The 16,899-nt window shown below is 45.6% G+C and overlaps 1 protein-coding gene across 1 annotated transcript in view; it reads left to right on the top strand.

The window, feature by feature from the left end:
• The window catches only part of MYBPH (myosin binding protein H), a 141,058-nt gene that overhangs the window by 74,915 nt on the left and 49,244 nt on the right, over positions 1-16,899 (top strand). Inside the window, exon 7 of the mRNA XM_078644123.1 lies at positions 14,918-15,077. Coding sequence (XP_078500249.1) covers positions 14,918-15,077 — 160 coding nt within the window. The remainder of the gene's footprint in view (positions 1-14,917; positions 15,078-16,899) is intronic.

The following is a 16,899-nucleotide window of genomic DNA, read 5'->3' as shown; positions in this document are numbered from 1 at the left end:
CCCATTGGCGCCACTTGCTTTTCAGTTAAAACTCCTACTGGCTACTTCATTTTTAGAAAAGGGGGAAATTATGCCGTTTTTGTATGGTGCATCTATAATTTTCTGCATGCATACACTTTTCATTTTTAATGAATCTGTACAATAATTTAGGCAATAAAGAAAAACTAAAAAAAAGCAGAGCAAGATCATAAAGTCCTGAAAACTTTCAGAGGCGGTCAGTAGAGCAGCAACGATGCCGTGGGCCCTAGTGCAAGCAAGGAAAATGGCCCCTTTCAATGGTGCTGGGATAGTAAAATACAGCATTGTCTGGTTCAATGGGCACCTCAAGACTTTAGGCATACATGTCACTGCACCTTCTGCACCAATGGTAGTAACACATCTGGATGTGGTAAGGAAGAGACATGAAGCAGATGATGTATGTCCAGCGGCAGAGTCCAAAATAGTCCACTACAGTCGAGCGAACAGAAGCAAACTAGAGGCTGTTGCAGGTGCATCTCTTCCTCAGAGTAGTTGTTTAAACCTCTTCCAGAGGAAACTCATGAGCACCGTCTCAACTACACGGGCACTGATGGGTTTCATTGAATAGGTAGCACGTCCATCAAGAGGAGTGCATCATGCAAAGCTCATTCTATAGACAATCACATATGAGACACAGGTCTGCCCTGTTGGTCATCAACTCAAAACTGCATTATGCACACACCTGAGGCCACACCAGATGCCTTGGCCCAGCCAATGGCATTCAGAGAGAAAATTACTCACATCCCTCCTGATAGGCAGTCATGCAGCCACCATGCAGCACCAGCAGCCAAAAACTGGCTCATGTGCCAACAGCGACAAAGGGAACCCCTCACCCAAGCCCGACAAATAACAGAGAGACACCGACTCCACTCCTGGAGTCTGTACGTCAGGAGCCGCCCATGCAGGTAAGAGCGGTGGGTGGTGGGGTGGGGTATGGGGGGGGGGACTCGACAGACAACGACAAGGGAAAATTCAATATTTATTTTTCGCTCATCGTCTGTCGAGTCCCCCCCCCCACACCGCCTCACCGCCCTTACCTGCATGGGCCGCTCCTGCTGTCCATGAAGTCTGCATCGCTGCACAGTGGCAGTCAGCTCACTGTGCTGACTAGCACCTCATTTATGGCACCTCCTCTGCGGCATGAGGAGTTTGGAGGCTTGACAAGAATAGATTCAGGCAGGAGCTCAGGCCCAGCAGGGCCCGGGGGCTCCAGTACACTTTCCACCAGCCTCAGTATTAGGGTTCGCCTGTCGTCTCCAGCTGTGTGAGGTGAGAGAACTGAGGCTGTGTGGATACATTGTTTGCTTCACATCATGTAGTCTGGTCAAGTCCACTTGCTCTGATTCAACAGTTGATGAATTCAGCACCAGACACACCTCCTCGATTTAGATTTTGCAACTTTCTAGATATTGGTGGTTTGGTCCACTGGACATATTCCAGCAAAACTTCCCCATGTCATAAGAAGAACCACTGTGTTTCTATAAATATAGTTTCCTTTGGTTTTTAAAGACTTAAATCACTTTAACAGTCTTTTGAAAGCAATGAACACTCCCCCTCTTGTATGATGTATTCTTCTCGGCTCCGTTTAAAGGGGCCTCGGCTCACCTCTTAAGGCACACACAGCTGGTGGCTTTTTTCAGGGCCGTCGTAGTCAGCATTAAAAACGCTTTAGCAAAATGCTGATGTCAATCATTTCAGCACGACCGAAACTGAAGGGTCATTCAAGTAGACTAACCCATGGGGGAAAAAAAGAACATTATTTGTTTATGTGCAAAACTAGCTTGGCTCACAAGGTTAAAAATGTGACACAAATGGGGTTGTATCATGCACAGATGTGCTGGCTCAGAGCAGAGCCAGCACATCTACAGTGTCTAAAGTGCTTGCATTAACGCGCAACTTCTTCGAGTTAATGCATAATCTGCAGACAGCACAGCTCGGAAACAGTGAGCAGTGATTGCCTCCCTCTGTTTATTACCAAAGCTGCCGGCAGCACATGCACTACCTTGGAAAAGACTTATGTATGTACTTTATATACTGCAAAACACAAAAACGGATGTATGATGGAACCACGTGTGCCATTATCACACATTCTTAACAACACATATGCCTTTACCATGCAAAAGTTTACCCGCAAATATGCCTTTACCAAACAATTACTACGAAAATGTAAGTATTCCACCCTAAAATACCCTTTCCACCCAAATACCCTAACCTACCCTAAACCTAAAAAAAACCTAGCCACCCAATATCCGCACTCACTCCTAAACCCTAAAAACACACATAACCTAATCTATCTATCTATCTATCTATCTATCTATCTATCTATCTATCTATCTATCTATCTATCTATCTATCTATCTATCTATCTATCTATCTATCTATCTATCTATGCTTTTTATGTACCTGCAAAATACTTACATTTTCGTTGTAAAGGCATGTGTGGTGAAGGCATCTGCTTAGTAAAAGTTTGCATGGTAAAGGCATATGTATTGTAATGGATGCATGGTAATGGTATTGAATGGTAACGGCGGTATTGTAAAGGCTGTTTACCCCCTTAAACTGACACTTAGCTCTGACCTGAACTCAGTGGCATAGCACAAAATGATGGGGCCCCCTGGCAGAATGTCACGAGGGGCCCCTGAGTCTCCCATATCTTACAGATTTTCATTGGCCTGAATGCAGGCCGTCTGAAGGTTTGGGGCCCCATTGGGGGGCCCTGTGATGGGTGGGCCCCACCCCTGTGCTGTAGGGGGTTGTGTGTTACGCCTCTGTCTGCGCTGGTGCACCGTTCATTTTACAGCTTGTTGAGCCATATCATGATGGACTCCGATGCCTCAGCACAGAACCAAATGCCTGTTTTTAATGTGCCTGTAGTGGTTAAGGAGCTCTCATGATACGGACCATGGAGTTTCTTACACTGAATGTGCACACAAGCAAAATATGATCAAGTTGAATGATAGGGGCACATTAAGGGGTAGAACAATTAGCAGGTGACAAATGTCAATAAGATAAACACTCATGTCGGCAGCTAAGGGCACAGACAATTGGGGGACTAACAAAACATCAGCACAACACTTTCTTTGTGCTTCCTTGTGGTAGGTGCTCGTGACCCAACCTAGGGAAAAGCAGTGCTAAAAATAAATACCACAACCTTTTATATAAAGTTCTGTTTGTCATGTCTCACCTGTGCCAAGAGTCAATATACTCCCCGACTCGACTCTCCTCCCTACCCCCGCAATATCCCCGAAGCAGGGCTGTGGAGCTCGTGAGTGGGATTCTCCCCTGGAGATAATGCACATAATGCTCTTGTACCCCTCCGCCTGCTTTCAATAGTTGTGCTGTATCTCAATGGCTTAACAATCTGTGGAGGAGGGTGAATCCGATGCATGCAAAATGTGATCAAGAGGCCCTGCAAATATCATGCTTGTATAATAAACAATTTGAGCTAGAGCAGATCATGTCCACACCTGTACATTTGCTGCAGTTCGGGTCCGGCAGAACATATTGTTGAAGATAGTTTCAGAATTCTTTTGAACAGGCGCGACTGGCACATGTAATAGCAATGGGACGGGGCGAGGGGGAAGTTGACAGATGCCGGAATAGGTAAAATGAAAAAAAAAATGTAATAAAATCACTAACCTTGCTCTCACCGCATCACCAACTCGACTGTAGCATGAAGATCCTGTTGTTATCACGAACTGTTGGGCCTTTGCATTGGCGCTCCCCCGAGCGGTCAATGCTGTAGCACAAAGGATCGAGCTGATGGAACTTCGTGTTGGCGGGCAGTGTGAGCGACAAGGTTTAGGTTCCAATGGGCTGGTTTGTGGTTGCATAGAGCCCAAAAACTTCAATTCAGTTCCTCCAAGGCCACACAAGGATCCAGGACCTGAGGGACAACACTTGGGGTTCTGGGGCTTACCCCAGCTGCATCTGGGTGCTGGTTCAGGTGGTTGTGAGCCTGCTATGTCCCTGTGGCTCTGAACAGGAGGCCAGCAGACTAGCCCTTGGAGTCATCCCGGGAGTCCTGGGTTCAGGTCCAGACCCTCTAATGAGAGCCTCAGGGCAGCAATCAAGCAAAGCTGTAGTCTAGTAAGGTAGCAGTTTTGCATATAGCTGTGTCTGAACTGGGGTCGAAGTGAGCTAAAGAACGATGATGGATTCAACCCAGATCTGTGACTGGGGGGGTGAGTGTCTGAAAAGTTTCAGCGCTCTGTCCACCATCTCCTTGTGTTTGCATTGTTAGGCTGTGGCGCTCAGGAGACACCTTGTGACTTTTATAAAAGAAATCCGGAAACTTAGGTTAAAAGAACACAGATATCGTTTTCAAATGTCCTACCTCCCAATACTAGCAAAGATGGTTTGAAACAGATGGATTTGAAACAAAACTGACAGATCGAAATCAGGGGCGGCTCGGCCACAATGGCGGAGGAGCATCGCCCCTTTGGCTCAGAGCCATCATGTCAAAAATAAAACCATTTTTTATCATTGTTTTATTTTTCCTTTGCTGGCTCTGAGTCAGCTCGTGTAGGTCAGGCGGGCGGGCCGGGCCATGGGAGGGGGGAGGAGGAGTGCCACGTGCACTTGTAAGTGCGCATGTGTGTTTGGCCGGCCGGCCCAGCGGTTTTTCCAAAAATACAGGCACTCGGTTGCGCTACTGAATTATTACAACTGCATAGAGACAGGGTTTGACTCGTGGTCTGCTATAGTTATTTGTAGGACAGCCATAGATGATTGCTATATATAAATGCATCCACTTCTAACCATCGAAACATTGGGAGTAGGCGCATAGAAGCATGCGTTGGCTACTAAGCCATATACGTGACAGACTGCGCTTTTCAAATATCACTGACACAACACAAAACAGGGAGCAGGCCTCGGAGTGGGAGATTGCTTCTGAAGATGGATAGTCGGAAAAGGCCCGTAACTGTTCAGGCATATGGCGCCCAGAATAGCTGTCCAGTGACAGAGTGTGGAGATTATCACTGAGACACATTACATGTAATCTGTTGAAGCCATGTGCGTAGTATCACAGGGATTGTCCTGGAACGCGCAGGCCGCTCTGAGTTCACGGAAACGTATTGCCTACTGCGAATGTAGGCCAAAAACAGAAAGCCCCACTGACCTGACCTTATACTTTGTGGGAGCAAAATATATGACGCGTATATCTGTGGCAAGTGAAGACCTGTGTTGGATAGTTAGATAGTGTACCATGTTTGGAAGTCTCACACATCAAATGCCGATATGGCCAGAACCGGACGCTGACGCTGTTTTCAGAGCGGCCATTTTGAATGCCCCTCATTTACCAGAGCTCAATAAAAGCTGCTAATAAATAACCAAATGTTCCTTCCTTTCATTGATCCTTCGTGCCTAGCGTTAATGCTGAATTGGGCACAAAACCTTTCAGGAAACAGACACAATTCAAAGCAGGAAGGTGCTGTCTCTTCAGACAGTTATTGATGGAGACAGAAGTGGGCAGTTGCTGCAGTGTAGCTTATAGATTCGTAGGTAAATATCTTACAATACTTCGCAAGAGCTGTCAAACTGGGGCAGATGCTTTCGAATACAGTATTACAGATTAAGTAAATACATACGATGTAGCTCTCAGTTCCAGAACTGAACAAATGTGACCTTTTATTCCGGAAAAGAGAATGTGGGTACGTGGTGCATTTTTTAGATCCGCATTTATCACGTAGACTGCAATGTTACTGTCGCCAGGGGGTAGCTGGTAAAGTTTTTTTGCCCTGTCGCTCGTATAGTGCGTCGCAATGCTTTCCACTGATTTTCTCGAGGGTAAATATGTTACATTACACACGCTTGACAGCCTAAAAGTCAGGGCCTTGCTGCTTATTCCACAAATGTAGTTGTAAGAGCTAAATATTTCAGAAAAAAAGAAGGTTATGTTATGAGTGTTTGTGAGAGGAGCCATCTTTTCATTTCCAAAATGTACTTCGAATCTTTCCTGTTCCACCGAAACTTGGATGCTGGTGACTGGCTCAAAGAAATGGCCTTTGGGTAACGCACTGTGCAATCATGTCTGTTGTTGGTCTGAGAGACAGGAGCAGCTTAGAACGGAGAAGGCGGCTTCGGCGAGTGGTGGCGTCGGACTCCGAGAATATTCCAGATGTGAAATCTGACCCCTCTGAGTTCAGTGTTCAGCCCCTATGGATTCCATAGGCGCGGGCATGTAGAGTTGCAACTAAAGAGAGGAGCTGGCCAGTGGCGTAACACAAAACGACCCCCCCCCCCCCGCAGAATGTGATGCGCGGTCCCTGAAAAAATGCTTCTTACCTTGAGGTGTCAGGCCGTGGTCCTTGCAAGACGTCTCGACAACGCGACGGACACAACGTGCGTGTCTTTTGTGCACAGTAGTGTTGCTATTGTATCACATTTTGAGCTCGAGCTTACAGAGGCAGGAGCCCTCCAACCTTCTCTTTGGCAAACAGTATAAACAGTTGAAAACGCACCAGGCCGGACCACTTCTCTCCTGCCAGCAGGCGGGGGTGTCTCGTTTCTGACACCGGCTTAAATCCCTAGCGAAAAATATTTTTATCCTTTCTGAGTATGCGACTCTGCTTGAGTGATTTACGGTGGTCTGGCTGAGCCGAGGGGCATCTGTCACGGGTGGCAGAGTGCTGACGGATATCTTGACCAAATACAGCAGCAGGAAGGCATCCCCAGCCTCCAGAGGACGGGTAGCACGGTAGTCCAAGCCAACTGGGAGGTCTTTATGGAGGCAATATTTTTAAACGGCAATTAGGAGACAATTAGACGCAGAGGCTGTGTTTATCGATATGATCTAAGGATTTCAGCCTGAACATATATGTGTACCATTATAGCTATTTAAACTATGATCGGGGGCACTAATAAATAAATAACTTGTTACTTACTGGTACTCTTCATTTATTTATTTATTTATGTGACTTGTATAGCGCGAACAATTGCCCGAGGGCGTCTCGGCGCTGTGGACGAAGCAGAATGAAGAAGGGAGGAGAAAGGAGTTATTGGTTGAAAAGCCATGTCTTTATTTTTCTTCTGAAAATGGTCAGAGTGGGGGCCAACCTAACGTCGGGTTCAAGGGAGCTCCAAAGTTTGGCCGTTGATACATGGAAACTGCGGTCGCCCCAGGCGACAGTTCTAGTGCGTGGGACTGACATGATAGACGCATTCATTGAGCGAAGTGGTCGTTTGGGGACATGGAATGCGAAAGGGTTGACAAGAAATCGCGGGCCCTGTTTGTGAGAGGCTTTGTAGGCGATACAGAGAGCTTTAAACTTTATACTGTTTTTCAGTGCTAGCCAGTGATAGTTTTTAATGGTATGGGCGATTGGTTGGAATTTAGGGGTACCTGAAAGCAATCTGGCCGCGGCGTTTTGTATGGACTGCAACCTTTTAATGACCTTGCTTTGGGCATTGACCAGGAGTCCATTGCAGTAGTCCACTGACGACATAACAAATGATGTAACCATAGTTTTACCAGAGTTAGGGGAAAGAAAAGGGAAGATCTTTTTTAGGGCTTTGAGTTTGAAGAAAGATGACGATACAGTGGAGTTGACATGGGCAGAGTAAGTAAGTTTATCATCTATGAGTATTCCTAGGTTTTTAACCTTGGTGACTGGGAAGGGGGAGACCCTAGGTTAGTGGGCCACCATGCATCTGACCAAGTAGGGGTGAGCTTACCGAATGTCATGACCTCGGATTTGTTGGAGTTCAATTTGAGGCAGTTGACTGACATCCAATTGCTGATGGCCAGCATGCCCTGCTGAAAATTGGCCGCTATTTTGTCTCCATTCTCGTCCAAGGCCTTACACTTCAGGATGTATCCAAGCAGTAAAAAAAAGTTGCACTACACCAAACATATGCAACACTTGTTTATTAGAAGAACAGCAATTACTTCATTGTTGTAGTCAGAACTTTGGAGCCAAAATGATCATCTAAATCATCACAAACAGAAAGACAATAAAGTTAATTGAAGATCTGTTGTGAGGACCAAGTAGCCGCTCGGCAGTCTCAAGTAAGAAAACGCCTCATTCCTCCACCCAGGAAGCAGAGACCACCATAGTGGAAGGTCTGAGTACATCCGCAGGAATGGTTTCCCCACCGAAGAGTATGCCCTAGCAATGGCTGTGCCTGCACTTCCACAGGCCACCTAGGAATCTCCACTCTGTACACTTCTCCTTCGCAAAGAAACCTCGCATATGCCAAAGCAGCACCAGAGGATGCTCTTTCTCCCTATGCCTAGTCATGGGTCCCGGGCTCACTGTGCCACTGGATTCAAGCTATCCTGGCTGAAGAGGGGTGGAACCCCGAAACCGGTCCTAGGATCATTGTTTCCGGTCCAGGGAGGACCTGGCTTAACAGTTCAGGGTGGAATGTTCCCATGAGGCACAGGGTCAAGACTGATTTGCATATGGCCAGGTCTAAACTGGGGTGGCATGGTGAGCAAAAGAATGATGGATTTAACACAGATCTCTTGAGTGGGGGTGAATGTTTTGATTGGTTCTGCATTCCGTTCATCAATTGTGTGTCTTTTGCACCCCTACCAATAAGGCGCAATCAGGATCACATGGGCCTCCTTCATTCTGATTTTCTGGAGAACTTTTGGAAGGAGGGGAATTGGGGGGAAAGGATACAGCCACCCCAGAGGCCCAGGGATTGCCAGTGCCTCAACTGCCTATGCCTGAGGATATGGTGTCTCTGTGCAAAAAAGGGGACACAATGCATTGTCTGGGGAAGCAAAAAGATCCAACCACAGGATTCTGTATTTCTCACAGACAAGGTGGAACTGACTAAGACAATGAGGCATTTATGGGAATTGAATGCAACGCTTGTGCAAAGTATCAAGTGTGCTAATTACATTGCTTTTTGATAAGGGCTGCTGACTGATTCTGCAATGGAACACATGATAATGTGTGTGCCTATGTTGAGTTGTCCCTCTGTTACAACAGAGGCAGGTGCTACATTGTTGGTCCTGTTGCTTCACCGTGAGTCCCATCGTGGCAAATCCATCATGAATGAAGACTGAGTTCTGGGCAAGCCAGCAACCACGCTTAATCCTTGCTGCAACCATGTAAAATCTGCAACAACTCACAAGGCTCATGGAGTTAGCGTAGGTTAGACGTTTCAGAGAACACAGCAATAGCAGCCAACCTGTATGTTCAGTTTTTTCTCACAGGTACACAGACTCCCAAGTATGCGAATATTCAGGGATTAATTGGAGAAATTAGCAGTCTTATATAACAGGTTAACCACTACTGGTTCATGGGTCCCTCACACTGTAACCTCATTAATTACTGACACAATCCCTCTGACAGTGAGTGGTCTATTCCCATCCAGTGGGCACAGTATGCCTATGCAATGTGTTTGACCCATATGAGAATAAAGGAACTTTCTTATGTTCTCTTCCTCCTCTTTTGTATTAGCAATAAGTACACTGGCCACTGTAGAGGAGCAGGTACCAGAAGTGCAAGCTGGGGGTTGAGCTAGGTATACTTTGGTCTTCAAGCTGAAGGTGGTCTCAGTAGCAAGGAGCCCACCATAAATCAAGGAGATCCTTTACCACACCAGGCAACAATCAGCCAGCCAGCACCTACAGGAGTGTGTAGCCCAGCTTGAGGAGGAAAGCTCACTAGTAATATTAATCCGACTGCTGGCCTCTCAGAATGAACACAGTAGCCCAAGGAAGAGGGCTGTTTTACCCCACCTCCCTCCTACGATTGCCAGCTATGCAAAGCCAATTATTTTGGAGAAAGGAACAACAGCTCCTGTGGATACTGTTATTACATAAGCGCAATCCTTCAACAGGAATGTCATCCTAGTGTTATATCCTGACATTGAGTGGAAACCAACAAGCATGGCAACCTGTCCACTTTTTCTTTGCATGTTGAAAATGTGGCTACACGATACAGCCGACTCTGATCTAGTCAAATCCAAGACAACGGTCTCAATTTGTGTAATAGGTCACATAGGAGGCCTTATTGATTGTCTTCTGGCCCCTCCCTTCTGCATCAGTCACTTACCAGCCATGGCATGTGGATAGGAGAGTTAAAACCCCAGCCGTCAATCCAAGCATGACCCCAAATGAAGGAGTGAGGGGAGGCGATACAGAACAACCTTGAACAACGACTAGTTGTAACTGACCCCCAGATTCCTTGTTATGTTATGTGATATAGAGATTTGTACCGCGCACTAATACTCTGGAGTGTCCTGGCGTGTAGGTGAACTGTGGCATGCGTGTGCAGAAGTATTAACCACATCGCTGCTTGGTAGTTTCCCCTGCTGTGCTGTACAGCAACGAAAACGGGTGTGGTCATGACGAACCATTTCCCTGGCAGTGCGTGGCAGCAGGGTAAAAAAATGCCTCAGGGTTTTGAGAGAGCCAAAACAGACTCCTGTAAGTTTTTTATTTGATTGTGAAAGCACAGATCTTCCCCAAACCATATTCCCAGGTTCTTAGCAGGCCCACCCTCAGACTTAGGGCGTGGAAAATCAGGATGCCAGAGTGTCTCTCTGAAGGAAGGAGGAAACTGGCCATAAAGGAGCACCTCGGACTTGTCTTCATTGCATTTAAGTCTGGCATGAGCCAGCCAGGAGAATACAGATGAAAGACACTTGTGAGCAATGTCAGTTTGAAGATAAGAGTCCTTCCAAGTGAATAGGAGCTGAGTGTCATCGGCATAAGCTATTATTATGGCACCCAGCCCCTCAGCCAGGAAAATCAGAGGTGTCAATTAAATGTTAAAAAGCAGGGGGCTAAGGGTATACCCCTGCGGGACCCCCGTGGACAGTTTACTTACAGATGATGTAACGACGGCATCCACACCTGTTGGGTGCGGTTATCAAGAAAGGATTTGACCCAGTCCCAAGCCGGGCCCGCAATGCCGATGGCAGACAATCGGGCGAGGAGTTGTTGATGGGGAACCGTGTCGAAGGTGGCAGAGAGGTCTAATAAAATCAGAGCCGCCCTGCCGCCCGCTTTCAGGCACTCCCTAATAGCCTCAGTTATCTCAACCAGCGCCGTCTCAGTGCTATAGGATGCCCTGAACCCTAATTGAGCAGGGTGGAGAGCCCCCGAAGACTCAACGAACTCCTCCAGATGCCTAAAGGCCACCTTTTAACAGACCTTAGCCAAGGCCAGTAGGAGGGAGATGGGGAAGTAGTTAGAGGAGATGGAAGGATCCGCAGAAGGCTTCTTGAGGAGAGGAAGGAGGTTGGCTTGCTTCCATTGGTGGGGGACTGTGCCTGACTGAAGTGAGCCATTAACAAGGGCTGCAGCCTAAAGATGAACTACCTCGGCCACCCCGCCCAGAACTCTAGCCGGACAGGGGTCTGAGGGGGATCCTGATTTCAAAGATTTAAGGATGGCTAAAACATCCCGCCCCTCAGGAAGCCTGAACTGTGAAAAAAGCTGGATAGGTGCTCTGGAACAGGGAAGAGAAGGCAGAAGTAAAGACCTCTGCTCTTGGGAGGCGGTCCCAAGGCTATCTTGGATCTTTTGGATCTTTTCAATAAAAAAGGTGGAGAGATCTTCACACCATTGTGATGAGATAGGGAGGCTTGTTTGTTCTTCAATTAAACTGAGAATGCCTGGTATAGGGCCCAGGAGCCCAGGAGCCCAGGAGCCCAGGAGCCCAGCAAATGTTTACCCTGCCCCCACATTAGGGTGGGAGCAGTCTGCAAAAATGATAGCTCTCTTATCTGTTACCACCACTTCATGGTCTTCCATGACATTGGGAGGTGTTACCATATGACAGAAAACTGACCAGTACTGATGCTGCCAGCAGGGCAATGAATGATGCAAGTAGATGCTGACTGTCAGGGAACATTTATCCCTATAGTTGAGAGATACCCTACCCTTGCCTGTTGTCTGAAATCATCCTCTTCCTGCTTATCAAAAAAGAACTTTAGCTGAAACATGAAGGGCTGATTTAGAATTTGGCTGATGGGAACACTGTCACAGATATAAAGGATATCCTGTCCACCTTATTTCAACCGCATTAGGCTATAATGGGTGGACAGTATATACATCACCTTTGTGGTGGAATACCTATCTGCCAATCTCTAAATCAGACTCTAAGACCACAGAGACTTCAACCAACCTTGTCCCAGGGAGGGTGCCTCAAAGAGCTTGCTACGGTTCTTCTGTCATTAACCTCTCATATTTGAAATTAAGGAGCGCATAGCTCATGCACGCCTAAAGGGCAATACTTAACTAACATGGCCTTTATATTAGGATTCTGATGCATTAGTGCCCACATTTCCTCTTATTTCAGCTAGAAAGCCATGGAGATGTACCTATGGTGTCATTTAGAATATGATGGGTGGTTCACCAGGTAACACTCTGTATGGTCTCTTCTTCCCTGGTATAAGACTGTCATCATATTTAGAGATTCCCCACCAGGCATGTCGGGATAGTTCTGGCTTCAGTGGAACCACACCACCAAAGATTTGCCAATCAGTGCCATCTATAATGCACCTGCTCAGGAAAGTTTTATATTTTCTTAAAACAATCTCCCAAAGAAAAAGTTTGTTTCTAAACAGACAATGAGGTAACTTTTTTCCTGCCGTACATACAATTCTTCTTGCAGAAGGGTTCCATAGTGTATTGCCCCTCCCTGAGAAGATGAGTGATGGATGTCCTACCATTGATAGAGCTGGATAAATGTGACTATGGCATGACAGTCTTTTGTTTGTCGTTTTCTTTTCTGCAGTTAAGAAAACAGCATAACATTCAGTTAACAATATTCACAATATTTTAGTTAGGAAAAATCTACTATCGTGCCTTGTGCACATTTCTCATGTTATACACTCTAGTGTTATATTAGTAGATTTGCGTATGGTTATTTAAAATACATAAATTTAGAGTAGATTTAATCGAGCAGATTTTATTTTCAAAAATCGTGCTCCATCAGAGCTCTTGCCTGCTGCTGACTAATAAAATAAGGCAGCAGAGGGGGTCCCTTTTGAGTTGACAGGTCAGTTCCTGGCTGGTTGCTTTAGAGCAGTGACTGACTTCTGAACACAAACATCTGTACAACTCCCCCTACTTATTCATTACACTCACAACGTAGCTCCGTAACACTGGTGCCAAGTTGTTTCTTGGCCGGAAGGTCTTTGGTATGTGGTGGCATTGCAGCAGTGGGTGAGAACAAGATGGGAGCAGTGCTGACATTGGAAAAACGTGACTCAGGGCACCCATCAATTGGGGGCCAAGTTGTGGCAACAAAGGGGGAGTGGAGTCATGAGGGGAAATAAAAAGGGGGTGGAAAGGTGAAAGGTCGTGAAATATGGAGTAACGAAAAGCAGTCTAACTGTCAGCTTATACATTTATTTTTTTATAACTGCCCCAACAAAAATTGGCAAGGAGAAATATGGCAGTAAGTCTGTTCCAGCTGCATTGGTTGAAAATGCTGGATTTTAAAATATCTTATGGGATAAAGGCACCTACTGTAGAGAGCTTTGTGTGCCTAGTACATCTCAGGAAATAATAATAATGGTAATATAACTCTGGTGGTTAATGCACTTGCTGAAGAGGTCTGCGTTTTGTCTAGAGACAGTTCTGACCTAGATGTGTTTCTTGGAAAACATATCCTTTAACATGCAGATGACAAATATTTATTTTATGTAGATAAGTAAGGGGATATTGCTTGTGACTCAGAGATCCTTTTATTGCTTGTTGTTTTACTAGTATTGCACAGTGAGCTATGAAAGGGCATTAAGGACCCTGATTCCAACTGTAAGGCATGGGATAATGCAGATTAGTACAGTCAATCCCATGCCCTGCATTACATTTTAAAATCCAGACTTTGTGTTTCTCCCTGACAGTATTCCCTACCAGTAAAGACGAAGTATGACTGCTACACCTAGAAACCGTCATTGTCTTCTGTAACGCCCAGTAAATTGATGTACACACTTTTATGATTTATTGTCAATGTATGTCTGCTTGTGATGTATAGGGCTTTGACGCGAGACACTGCGATGAGTAGTGCTACAAAAGAATTAAATGAAAAAATATTTAATGCTATTCAAATTGTTATTCTTCTAAATACTCGTACAGAGTCAAACATCTGACATTCTTACAGTACATTTGCATCTCTTATATGCACAGTCAAAAGCTTACCTCCAAATCGTAGTTTCTCTTAAGTACTTGTGAAGTGATAAGAAGCTGTGCACCTTTGATTTTCTCCTTTGCATTGCACTTAGGTGTTAGGCTCCAGATAGCTCCCAGCCAGGTTTTTACCTGAACAAAAGAAGGGCTGATGGTCCTTTAAATATGGGCTTTATTTTGGATCCCAGTTGAAATCTAAAATATGAAAGCTCCCTCGCTGTCTGCTGGTTGCTGCTCCGAGCAGACAGTGTGCTGGTGCTGCTGAATTGTGTCCCAGTGTTGTTAAATTACACTGGAACAAATTCAGCATTTTTCGCTGGGGCCAGACTGTAGATCCCTGACCCGGCTTCATAACAGCTGCCGGATCCGGGATCCATCTGTATCCCCCTTCATTCCAAACACTGGATGGGGGTTGGGGGGAGGAAATGGAGCTGATAGCGTGTTAAAAAAAACAGCACATGCTGCATTATTAATAGTGACTAAAAGCACTGCACTCTAAACAGAATCATTGGTGCAACATTAGAGGGCGCTACTGTTTGCGCCATGAGACTTCTAGGATATGATTTGTGCGCTATACTAATGTCCCTGACTTGACTTGACTTGACTTTGCATGACCTTAATGCAGACAGTTCTTTTCGCCCCTCTGAAGGTTGGTGGCCGGGGACTGGGCCCAATTCACCCATGCCAAAAGCCAGCGCTGAATGAAAGAATTGAGAAGTTTCAGAGTTCACTGCTATGACCACTGTTTTCACATACTCCGCACAGGCACTAACCTACACGATCTCTTCTTTCCAGGAGTGGTTTACTGTTCTGGAGCACTACCACAGGACTAACTGCACGGTGACAGACCTCATCATGGGCAACTCCTACTACTTCCGGGTCTTCTCAGAAAACCAGTGTGGCCTCAGCGAGAAGCCCACGGTAACGAAAGACTGCGCCTTCATTAAGAAAACAGGTTCGTAATAAAATGTGCCACAATTCACTGAATGTGTAGGGGTGCTTCATTGGCGGTGAAAATCATTATTTACTATTTTTCATCTAACTTTCATGACAATCAAAATCACTGTAAGGTAAAGTAGCGAATACAGCATGCAATACAACACGTCCCCTTCCAGCAACGTGGAGTGGAAGCGGGCCAGGTCTGGAATAATAAAAAGTAATCCTGCCCTGCCCTCTAGTGTACATTAGATGTATAACATGTTATCTAAGAAAGTTTTATACATAGTCTTAGAGAGGAACCTTTGGCCTCACATTGGCCTGAAACCAACATTCGCACCCTGCACTGAATTATTGTGCGAGTTTCAGGGCAAGGGTCTTATTTATAAGAGGCCTTTGCAGCCGGAGCGTCCCTTTTGTTTACGCTCCGATGGCACAGGACTCTCAAACATATCTATGAAGCCACTCAAAGCCACCCTGCATGGCCTCATAGATATGGAATAAGGCAATGCAGCACAAAAGGGCTGTGGTGCCTTACTCTGCATCAAGGAGGCATTCCATGGGCGCTTTGGTAGGTGTTCCCATGCAACACCCATGGATTTTGACACAGTCCCAAATTTACAAAATTACGTAAACCGGGGCAGCGACACAACCTTACGCCTCACTGTCTTTTCTTCTTTCCATGTGTCCTACATTCTGCAGCACACATAGAATGAGGAAAACACCTCTCTGGATTATTTTTGTGCAAGAAGGTGCCCCTTCCTGAATAAAAACACTCCTGTCAACAAAGCAGACACCCTTGCACCATGGTGCAATAGGGCCTGCATTAGTGCTAGGCACCAAATTGCATGTCAGTGCTGGCTGAAAGGACAGGAATGCACAATGTTGCGTAAACAAGCTGCATTCCTGCCCATTCAAATTGCTGAAGGGCAATGCAGCAGAAAGACTTGCAATTCAATTTTTTAATAAATGAGCCCCAAGTCTTTTTAGAGGACCACAATGCATCTTGCAGCACTGTCAGGGCAACAACAGCTTACAAATTTTAGGAACATTAGCAATTGCGTCAGCCCTGGCTGGGTCTGTGCTTAAGAAATCCTATTTTGGACTTAGGGCAAAATTTAGGTAATCCTGTAAAATTGGTTGTTGGTCTCCATAACACTACATCATGGAATTGTTCAAATTCACTGGATGCACCCGGTCAAGGAGCAAGGGTCTGCATGAAGATCGCTCCAATGTCATATTATTCTCATGGTGAATTTATACTGCCGTAAATGCATTTATTTATAAAGTTTTATGTAGCGTGAACTAGAGCCAGTGAGGGTATCAGAGCGCTTTACCATTTTTACAACAAAAAGAGAGGTGAGAACTAGGAACATAGATATGGGTAGCTAACAGGAGAAAGTAAATGTTGACAGTAAACCTTGTAGGTCTGGAGGAATTCAGGGGTGCTTTAGTCATTCTTGCTTCGCGTTCATTCATCATAGATCCTAGTAGGTGAACTGAGTCTGAGTGGTACCCATCTCGCTCTAGAACTGGGATCAGTGGGGAGTTTTGTTCATTAGAAATAGTTTGACTTCTTTTTTGAAGGATGAGATTGAAGGGTTCATTCTGATTGCCAGGGACAGGGAATTCCAGATCCTATTTGCCAGGCCTTAGAAGCTGTGCTTGTAGGTTTTAATTTTCCAAAATGTATGTGGTTGCAATTGCATGGTGTTGGTGCTTCTCAAATTTCGGCTACCTCCTGATAATTCCAGTTTATTTGCTAAATATTTTGGTGTGTTGAGGTTACAGGGCTTTGTGTGTTATGCAGGCAATTTTTAGCTGTGATCTTGCCAGTTCAT

Source organism: Lissotriton helveticus, chromosome 5_1, assembly GCF_964261635.1.
Source record: "Lissotriton helveticus chromosome 5_1, aLisHel1.1, whole genome shotgun sequence".
Classification (NCBI taxonomy): domain Eukaryota; kingdom Metazoa; phylum Chordata; class Amphibia; order Caudata; family Salamandridae; genus Lissotriton; species Lissotriton helveticus.
This window is presented reverse-complemented; position numbering and strand designations above follow the sequence as displayed.